This window comes from Oncorhynchus mykiss, chromosome 13 (assembly GCF_013265735.2).
Source record: "Oncorhynchus mykiss isolate Arlee chromosome 13, USDA_OmykA_1.1, whole genome shotgun sequence".
In the NCBI taxonomy this organism is placed as follows: Eukaryota; Metazoa; Chordata; class Actinopteri; order Salmoniformes; family Salmonidae; genus Oncorhynchus; species Oncorhynchus mykiss.
In genome coordinates, this window is record NC_048577.1 from 44,854,779 (window position 1) to 44,864,658 (window position 9,880).

Consider the following 9,880-nt stretch of genomic DNA (forward strand, 5'->3'; position numbering starts at 1 on the left):
TGAACTCAGTGCGGTTCGCTTATTATTTTGTGTAGTGTGAATACTCCAAAGGAACTCAAAGAAAGCGAACCGAACTCGTTGGTCTGAGTTCGGGTTCGCTTACATTTTATAGTCCTGTTCCCATTTTTTTAGGACAATGTGAACACAAAGCTCCCCAGGATCGCTTGACATACACTAGACTACTGGACCACCGATTCCCCTGACATAACCAATCACATTGATGCCACGAAAGACAGAAGATGATGATGTGCAGGTTCGCAGAAAAAAACGTGCTATTTTTCGATGTTGATTAGCGCTTGTCGAGAATGCACAGAAATTCCAAAATTGTGCGCGCTAACCAAGGTTGCCAGGTGCACGGTGTTTCCTCCACACATTGGTGCGGGTGGCTTCCGGGTTGGATGCGCGCTGTGTTAAGAAGCAGTGCGGCTTGGTTGGGTTGTGTATCGGAGGACGCATGACTTTCAACCTTCGTCTCTCCCGAGCCCGTACGGGAGTTGAAGCGATGAGACAAGATAGTGACAATTGGATATCACGAAATTGGGGAGAAAAAGGGGTAAAATTAAAAAACAAAAACAAAAAAATAGTGTCTTCTGACTACAATTATTATGTATCATCTTTGAACTTTTAGGACAGACACTTCAAAACCTTATTCCATGTGATTTATTTTTGGACTCTATTTTGTTGTTGCCATTTATGAATGCGTAATTCAACGTGTTTCTATGGGCTATAGTAGTAAAGGCCAAATTCAATATACAATTCTAAATCAAATAGCTAAATGATCCATGGTATCAGCGGCTTAGACTTAAAGCAATAAAGCATAGACAGGCCTAATGATTTTGAACAATGATTTGACAAGCAATGTATTCTACTGCTGGAGTTCAATAACACTGCCCCTTGACAATATTTTTAATAAAGCGCAAAGGGGAAAAAAACAGGCCTGTCAGAGTCTACAGACCCGCTGTGTAAAATGATATAGAGCTACAGGTAACTGCCAAAATAAAGGAAACACCACCCACATAAAGTGTCTTAATAGGGCTTTGGACCACCACGAGCCAGAACAGCTTCAATGCACCTTGACAAAGATTATACAAGTGTCTGGAACTCTATTGGAGGGATGCAACACCATTCTTCCATGAGAAAGTCCATAATTTGGTGTTTTGTTGATGGTGGTGGAAAATGCTGTCTCAGGCATCACTCCATAATCTCCCATAAGTGTTCAATTTGGGATGAGATCTGTTGACTGAGAAGGCCATGGTATATGGTTTACATGATTTTCATGCTAATCAAACCATTCATTGACTACTCGTGCCCTGTGGATAGGGGCATTGTCATCCTATGGGGGCATAGCTATGCTAGCCAAAATAATGGCCTGCCCAGAATGATGGGATGTTAAATGCTTAATTAACTCAGGAACCACACCTGTGTGGAAGTATCTGCTTTCAATATACTTGGTACCCCTCATTTGCTCAAGTGTTTCCATTATTTTGGCAGTTGCTTGTACATATTTATAATCTCCCCGTAATGTACTGTACATGGGCAGAAACATGATCTATCAATCCTAGGAATTATACAGAAGAACGAAGGGATGAGAGTGTGCAGGCTGCAAGAGAATTGGAGAGGGTGGAGCAGGCTGCAATTGCACACACACACACACATGCACACACGCATGTATGCACGCGCGCACACACACACACACACACACACACACACACACACATACACACACACACACACACACACACACACACACACACACACACACACACACACACACACACACACACACACACACACACACACACACACACTCAAACTGCTCATTTGAGTGTCACAAAAACAACCATATTGATGGCTTTAACTTCTGATGTGGCGCCTTTGTAATTTGAACAATACAGATACTATTTTTATTCACTCCCATAATCAAACTGTCAAGCTGTCTGCCTGCTTGAGCTGGACTGGTGAGAACGTCAGAGGTGGACCGACCCTTCGGCCGTGGTGGGTGATGACATCATCCCTGGAATACACAGTGTTCTTATCCTGAGGTGCCAGGTCAAACGGTTGGACAGTGCTGCATATGGAGAACACAGAACACGTATTTGCTATGTCTTTTGATCTGGCAATGGCTCTAATAACAACACAATAGCAAATACCAATGGAATGATTTTGAAATCCAGTGTTTATTGAGGATGTCAAGAAACAAAAGAACCCCAAATAGGGATTCATGTCACACTCAGACAAACAGGTTCCCTTTTGGTCCTCCATTCTATAGACATTCTATAGAGTTTGGCTCTAATTCTACTTCACAGCATTTTGAATGACATTGCCTGAATCGAGTTCCGATGCATTATCAATACTAACACAAAAGCCTTACTGGCATGAGTCATGTTTCTACATCAGCAGTCTAAGTCTGTCCTTTGCGCAGATTCTCTTTCTGAAATTCAAGACTTCCTCCAGCTATATAAAATACTTCATCATTTTTAACAGCTGACTGACTCCTATGGTTGCAGGATGGCAACCACTCTAATGATGTGGCTGTGCACCACAAACACCCTACCTCCCTCCTCCACTCTCAAACATTTCATGACAAGAAAACAGTAGTACATTACGTTATATCACGACAGTTAAATATGCCAAGCATGTTGACAGTTGTACAGGTATGTCTAAAAAAAGGTGTTTAGGATTGAGGAATAGAGGAATTTTGGACGCTTCAGTATGGATACGTACATATATCTCCTTTATGCCTAGTCTGGTATAGTTACACAATACAGTTTAGAAACTACTGCAGTCCACTGATGGGTAAACACAACTCTACAGTATGATATGCACCGAGGTAGTCCCAGGCACCTCACAAGATGACAGATATTTTCATTTGTAGGCCTACTAATGTAGCTGCAAGACTACATATGTTAATAATGAGCTTACATGACTGACAATTACATGCCAAACATTGATGGCGATCATGAATGGTGTCACCTGTTTTAGAAACTACTTTACTTTATTACATTTACTTTTACAGGGACAGGGGACATTAATCAACATTACTACTGTATAAAAGTTTTAGTCAGCCGGCTAATTCTCAACTGCAGTCCCTGGGCCAAGTACCATGTAACAACAGACTGTAATACAACATGATGTCATACACTTTGATGTTAGCTGTTGATTGTTTTACCTTTCACAATAATGTTACGGTCAATGTCACTATTCGTACATTATTTACACAGTGTTAAAGGCATGTCATGTCATAATGATTTATATGTTTGGTATTACTTCAAAACATGGAGCGTCTCTAAGCAACATTTGATTGATGGGTTATAATGGTGTGTCATGAGAGGTACAGTATGTGAGGTAAGGTTAGTTATAGGAGCAAGATATGACAACCCCAGCTTGGGGACAGAGCTACAGATTCAGAGATCAGATTCTGTCAGTTCATCTACAGCCCACTCCCACTACCCTCCACATCATCCACCACGACCGAGCGTTTCCGCATCACAATGTTGCCGTTGCTCCTCCGCGCCTGCAGGGGCAGTGTGGCAGGCTTGGTCTGGGGCTGCGTGTGGCAGGGGGCACGATACTGAGGCAAGCCACTCTTGGTGGTGTCCAGCTCCTCTGGGTCTTCCTCCAGGGCCCTGAGGGCAGCGATCACCTCCCTGTCCGAGGGGCTGAGGGTCAGGCATCCACAGGGACGTCCACCATTACCATTGCTAATACCCTCACCCCCCTCCCGTTCCTCCTCCTCATCCTCCACCGTCATGAAGGCGTCCCCCCACAGGCTCTCACACAGGTCCCGGCCGTGCTGGTACATCTGTGGTAGCAAAGAGCAAATCATTGGAGGTGTAGTTTGACATTAGATTCAATATGACCTTATCTGTTCTGTGTGTTGCAAAGTATACCTCTGATTAAGGCACTCGTTTTAATTGGGACTATTGATTACACAAAGGTGTACCTTTTCTGAAAAAACAAAGCCTTTGCCAGGCAGCAGCTGCCACTCCCACCCCTCTCTCACCCATCCATTAGTGCCCTCATCATACAGAGAAAGGCTTTTAGAGACACGGGGGAGCAGCACACAAGGTCATGCTTCATCTGTCATCTAAAAGCCAGCTGATTGAGAGAAATAAACATGTTTTTCCCTTCACTTTAATCCAAATTCAGGTTTTAGGGCCAAAAAAAACATAATTAAGTCTACATTTCTCAGAAAAACTTGATATTGGAAAAGCTTATTAGTAGAATGGTAGTGACACCGTGGGTCTACACATTTACAGATGTAGGTTCTTAATTTGATCACTCTTTGTTTGATCACTCCTGTAACCCCGAGCAATGCAGATGAGCTTTGTTATTTAGATAAATGAACTGAAAACCCAATCTAACAGACAATTATATTAACAGTATTACACTTTTCATGTAGCCTACTTTTGGCCAGCTAATAGCTTAACCACAGCTCCAGCTACATTATGGACTAAGCACTTAAATCCCGTTTCTGAATGATTATTTTGCTGTGACAATATAGGTCAAATTAAGAGCCTATATCTGTAGGCTCTGATTCTCTGGGGAGTGAGTCATCCCCACTTTGTAAGAAGTTCTACCATTACAACTCTACTCTCTCCTCTCCCCTCCCTCCTGCCTCCCCCTCTCCTCTCTCCTCTCTCTCCTCTCTCATCCCTCCCCACTCTCCCCTCTCCCCCCCTCCTCTCTCCTCTCCCCCCTCTCCTTTCCCCCTCTCATCTCCTCCTCTATCCTCTCCCCCTCTCCTCCCTTCTCCCTCCTCTCCTCTCCCCTCTCTCCTCTCTCCTCTCCCCCTCTCCTCTCTCTCTCCTCTCCCCCTCTCATCTCTCCTCTCTCCTCCTCTCCTCTCTCCTCCTCTCCTCTCTCCCCACTCTCCTCTCCTCTCCTCTCCTCTCCTCTCCTCTCCTCTCCTCTCCTCTCCTCTCTCCCCACTCTCCCTCTCCTCTCTCTCCTCACTCCTCACTCCCTCTCTCATCCTCCTCTCATCCTCCTCTCCTCTCCTCTCCTCTCCTCTCCTCTCCTCTCCTCTCCTCTCCTCTCCTCTCCTCTCCTCTCCTCCCTCTCCTCTCTCTCTCCTCTCCCCCTCTCCTCTCTCCTCTCTCTCCTCACTCCTCACTCCCTCTCTCATCCTCCTCTCCTCTCCTCTCCTCTCCTCTCCTCTCCTCTCCTCTCCTCTCCTCTCCTCTCATCCTGTCTGTCTGTCTGAGGGATAAGGAGTGAATGAGTCACTCAGAACATTTAGGAAGCACTGCTATATTGACTGTGTTAAAAGGACAGTGCTGTTGCTGTGCAGCAGATAGCTACTAGCTGGTCTTATTACTAGTCTGCTCTCCTGGGGCGGCCATGGTCATGTGCCCAACCCTAGTGCCTAACCCTAACCTTACATTTGTTTTCATTAATTTTTACAATATAGAACATATTTTTACTTTGCCGTTGGCTGGATCTAGAGGAAATCGCTCAGTTCTGCCTTAAGGATAAGATTCATCCCAATAAATGTCAACCTGCTGTTATCGCAACACAGGCTTGCCAGTCTGTGGACATGTTAGTGCAGAGTTACTGCCCACTTCATAACCAGTGTTTGAGTAGAGAGCGTGAAGAGAGTGTTGGTTTCCTTGTTGATGATGTTAAGAAGCCCCAGCACATTGCTGTGGCCAGTGAGAAGATGGAGAGGAGCCAGCAGAGCTTACAGATGATGAGGGAGAAAGCCAGAGAGGAGCCTGGGAGAAGGGCCAGGGGACGTTTTGATGGTTTGTACGTGTGTGTGCAGTATTGTGTGTGCATGTACAAATGTTTTTGTGTGTGTCTAGCTTATGTGGGAATGCAGTATGTGCATGTGTTTGTTTGTGTGTGTGTGTAGCCTATATGTGAGTGCAGAATGAGCATGTGTTTGTTTGTGTGTGTGTGTAGCCTATATGTGAGTACACAATGTGCATGTGTTTGTTTGTGTGTGTGTGTTTCCGTGTATATATTTGGAGCCTGCCTGTGCTGTGTACAGTGGCCCTGAGGCAGACTGAAGCGTTGTCATCTCGATTAGAGAGGACATGTGAATGGGTGAGGTGCAGTTAGATTCCCAATTCCTTTGTCTGACGAGGAATCAAACGGAACATTCCAGTCTAAACTACAAACTGTTTACCTCAGACTGTTAAAATAATTGTTTTTTAAACAGCTGAAGATCATTAAAATGCCAGGACACAAATGGCTTGCAACCTCATTTGAGTCAGTTGCTCTTAAGAAAAGGGTCAAACTAATGAATAGCATAAATCTGTGAACATATTGTTTTTGTGTAAACAATATATCTATTAGATGTGAGTTGTTTTGTTCAAACATTCTGACTCCTCCTTTTGGGGTCTTTTGGAGGTCTCTGTGTAGCAGGACCCTCATATTCAGAACAGATGAACTTTAATTGAATGGCCTCACAATAATTACGTTTTTATTTGGTATATTTGTGGTTCCCTGACCTGCCTCTTCCACATAAACATACACACACTCCTGTCACCTCTCATCATCACATCCAACCACTGATTATGTGTGTGTGTGTGTGTGTGTGTGTGTGTGTCAGAGGGGGCTGGTGGGAGGAGTTATAGGAGAACGGGCTCACTGTAATGGCTGGAATGGAATCAATGGAACCGTTGTTTTTCCATGTGTTTGATGTGTTTGGTATTACAATGAGCACGTCCTCCTACATCTCCTCCCATCAGCCTCCTCTGGTGTGCATGCATGTTTGTGTGTGACTGGGAGGTTCGCAATTGGTCCCAGCTGTGCACACGCCCTGGGTCACTCTGCCTCTTTTTATATCCTCCTCTGTCCAGTGGAACAGTACAGAGCAGAGCCCAGGGGCGGACTGGCCATCTGGCATTCTGGGCAAATGCCAGGCAGGCTGGACCATTTTTTATCACAGTGGGCCTGTCTAACTTGGATTTTTTTGTGCAAAATAATTATTATCTGGCTAATAATGGGGGCCTTGAGGAAAGAAATGGGCCAATGTGGGGGCCTCGAGGAAAGAAATGGGCCGGTGTGGGGACCTCGAGGAAAGAAATGGGCCGGTGTGTGGGCCTCGAGGAAAAAAATAGCAGGTTTGATAGAAATGCCAGGGCATTTGGTCCCAATCCGCCCCTGGCAGAGCCCCTCCTTTATTCCACTGAGCCAGGCTATGTGTCCTTAACCCCTCACTGACCACTGAGACCAGCAGTACCAGTACAACTAACACTGACTCAGCTATACTACCATGATTCTTTGCTAACCTAGCCTTGCATGCCAGGCTTCTATATCTTCCTACAGCTCTATCATAAGAGAAACAGCTAGAGAAAGAGACTAGGACAGTTCTTAACTTCCTCAAAGAAATGAATCATTGAGTCTAAATATCTCTTTTTGAAATAAAAAAATATATATATTTATAGCAAGGTTAAAACACAGCTCAACACAGCATTACAGCCAACTCAACATGGCTCCCTCCCATGAGACTGGCTGCTGCCCATCCAATCAACAGCCTACCTGCTGATACGGCACACAGTTCCCAGTACAGTTCTGTCCTCTGGGGTCTCTGGCCCAGTTACGAGCACATGTCATGTCCATCCTGCAGGCCTCATACCTGAAGAAAAATGTTATGTTGCAATGACCAGATGACAGATCAACATTTGATACTGCTGGATGATGTGATTAGCGCAGAGCCTTCAGTACAGTTTACATTGGGGACCCTAGATTATTGTAGTGAGCTCACCAGTCACGGCAGAAGCTGTGGCACAGTGGCACGGCCTGCATGGAGGACTGGAGGTGAGAGTGTGGCCAGCGGGCTGCATCAGGGGAACAACGGTAGAAACAGGTCACACGCTTCAGGAAGTCCTCACACCTGGTCATAGAGATGGATGAGAGAGAGAGAGAGAGAGAGAGAGAGGGTAGACCACAGCATGTAACTCTCTCTTTGCTCCAGCAGTGCAATGGTTTTGTCTCTGTTGGCTATTGGCTTTGATGTGATAGATTGAAAATATTGGTTATATCAGCTAGTCATGATCAAAGGCCGCTGTAAATTGCAGACTTACTTCGGGCTCAGTTTCCCACACTTGTCCCAGGGGCTGTTCTTCTCACTGGTCATGGGATTAAGATCCTGGATGTCATCCCCTGAACAACATGCATCTGATGAGAGAACAGATATGGATAGATTATGACCATGGGGAGACACCTCATCTCATAAGAGGATTGAGGATTTAGATAGCAAACTTCCAACAGAAGTTTTCTCTCATTATCATGGTTTGACAATGCATGTTGTTGTCTTTAAAAAGCACAGTGCTCTCACTCACTCTCAGCATAGATTGTGCACTCTTTCAGGTGAGGTTCCTGGCTGGGCGTGGCCTTCTGTCTACCGTCCTGTAGACACGCACCCTCCAAACACAAAATGCGACCAATCAGGGTAGCCGCTAAATATGCACAGACCAACGGCAGGGAGTTTGACGTGATAGCCATTTCTTCAACCTGCGTTCAGCTAACCGGCTATAATCAGGACCTTGGACAGCGGAGCGGGAGACAAAGCGGGTTCAGGGAACCAACCATACAACATGAAGACCAGTTTTTTTTAAAAATAATGTGACATTTGAATGTTTCCCTATTGCCTATAGCACTAAAGATAATGTTTCCATCAAAAAGGGAGTAAGGTCAACCACCACTGATCAAAAACGGTCTAGTCTGTCCATAACATAGCTTGTATTCAATGACGTGCCATGGAGCATCTAGCCTGAATAAGGAGATTCAAAGATTGGTGTGATGTATGACACAGCCTGTGAAATATTAAGCTATAGCCTATCTAGCCATTGGATAACGCTAAGCATGCATAACAATAACTGATTAAATAATAAATATGGTATTTTCTTATGAACTTCCGTTTAAGTATTTTATAGAAAATGAGTTACACATTTACACAGTTTAACACATTTCAGAGTTTACTAAGCGCTTTGTTAGATGTATAACAATGTAGGCTGGTTATTGTAGGTCGTCTGTATGTAGGCTACTTGAGACTATCAGCTACAAACCTACAAATGACTGACTTTCTTTCAGTTAAACGATGACCATACCCGACAAACTAAACTATCAACTAATCATTTGACGAGAAAATAATTAAGACTTGAACAAATGCAAAGATAGGCTACTGTAAAACCATGTTTGATTAGCTTTAAACAAAATAACGGCAATGGCAAGATTTAACACCACAACATCCCAACTGCGTAGTTTGCAATCTATGTCCATTTGTTTATTTTCCACTATCGACAAAAATACTTTACGCCTCGCCTGCCTTAGCCTACCTGTCGGTGGGAGAAACCGTTTTCCTTTTGATTCTGCTTGGTCTTGTGCGACGTGTCTCCTCAGCTTTGGAATCGTCGTCGAATCAGCACCACTCTACGCAGCTCTTCCTCCGGGCTGAATGCTTGTTATGATCTCTTCTTCCCAGGGGCAGCACGATAGTTTCTCACTGGTTTAACCGAAGGACATCTAATCTCCTGGCCACCTCCCCCACCTCCTCCTCCTCCGACCTCCCCTTGCTGGTAATCCATATCACACCCACACACACACACACACACACACACACACACACACACACACACACACACACACACACACACACACACACACACACACACACATACATTTGTATCATATACATTAGAAAGATATCCATGTAATATGATGACCTTTAAATGATTTGGCCTGAGCATATTATGTCCAGGTAGTGTCATTCTGTATCAAACACCAGTTACTGAAAAACACCAGGATGTGGTTGTCAGTGGATTCGTCAAATTGATTTGGTCCTATATGAACATGTTGGCGCGGCGTTGTCCTTGGTATAAGTGCATCCTCCTCAAGTACTGAGTCACCTGTCCTCCCCTCCTCCCAC

At 44.6% G+C, this 9,880-nt stretch overlaps 1 protein-coding gene across 1 annotated transcript; it reads right to left on the bottom strand.

Moving 5' to 3' along the window:
• Positions 1-2,158: 2,158 nt before the first annotated feature.
• On the bottom strand, positions 2,159-9,448 carry LOC110486521 (riboflavin-binding protein). The gene is made up of 6 exons (XM_021558188.2): positions 9,291-9,448; positions 8,295-8,497; positions 8,037-8,130; positions 7,718-7,846; positions 7,492-7,588; positions 2,159-3,802 (listed from the first exon to the last, which is right to left on the bottom strand). The coding sequence occupies exons 2-6, from the start codon at positions 8,455-8,457 to the stop codon at positions 3,431-3,433; spliced, it is 855 nt and encodes a 284-aa protein (XP_021413863.1). The 5' UTR covers positions 8,458-8,497; positions 9,291-9,448; the 3' UTR covers positions 2,159-3,430.
• Positions 9,449-9,880: the final 432 nt, after the last annotated feature.

Bases quoted from the DNA above. Each gene is read 5' to 3' on its own strand.
- LOC110486521 (XM_021558188.2), bottom strand. From the start codon at position 8,457: ATGGCTATCACGTCAAACTCCCTGCCGTTGGTCTGTGCATATTTAGCG. The intron at 8,131-8,294 runs GTGAGTGAGAGC...TTCTCTCATCAG, and splicing joins GTGCACAATCTATGCTGAGA to ATGCATGTTGTTCAGGGGAT. The intron at 7,589-7,717 runs GTGAGCTCACTA...ATTTTTCTTCAG, and splicing joins CACAGCTTCTGCCGTGACTG to GTATGAGGCCTGCAGGATGG.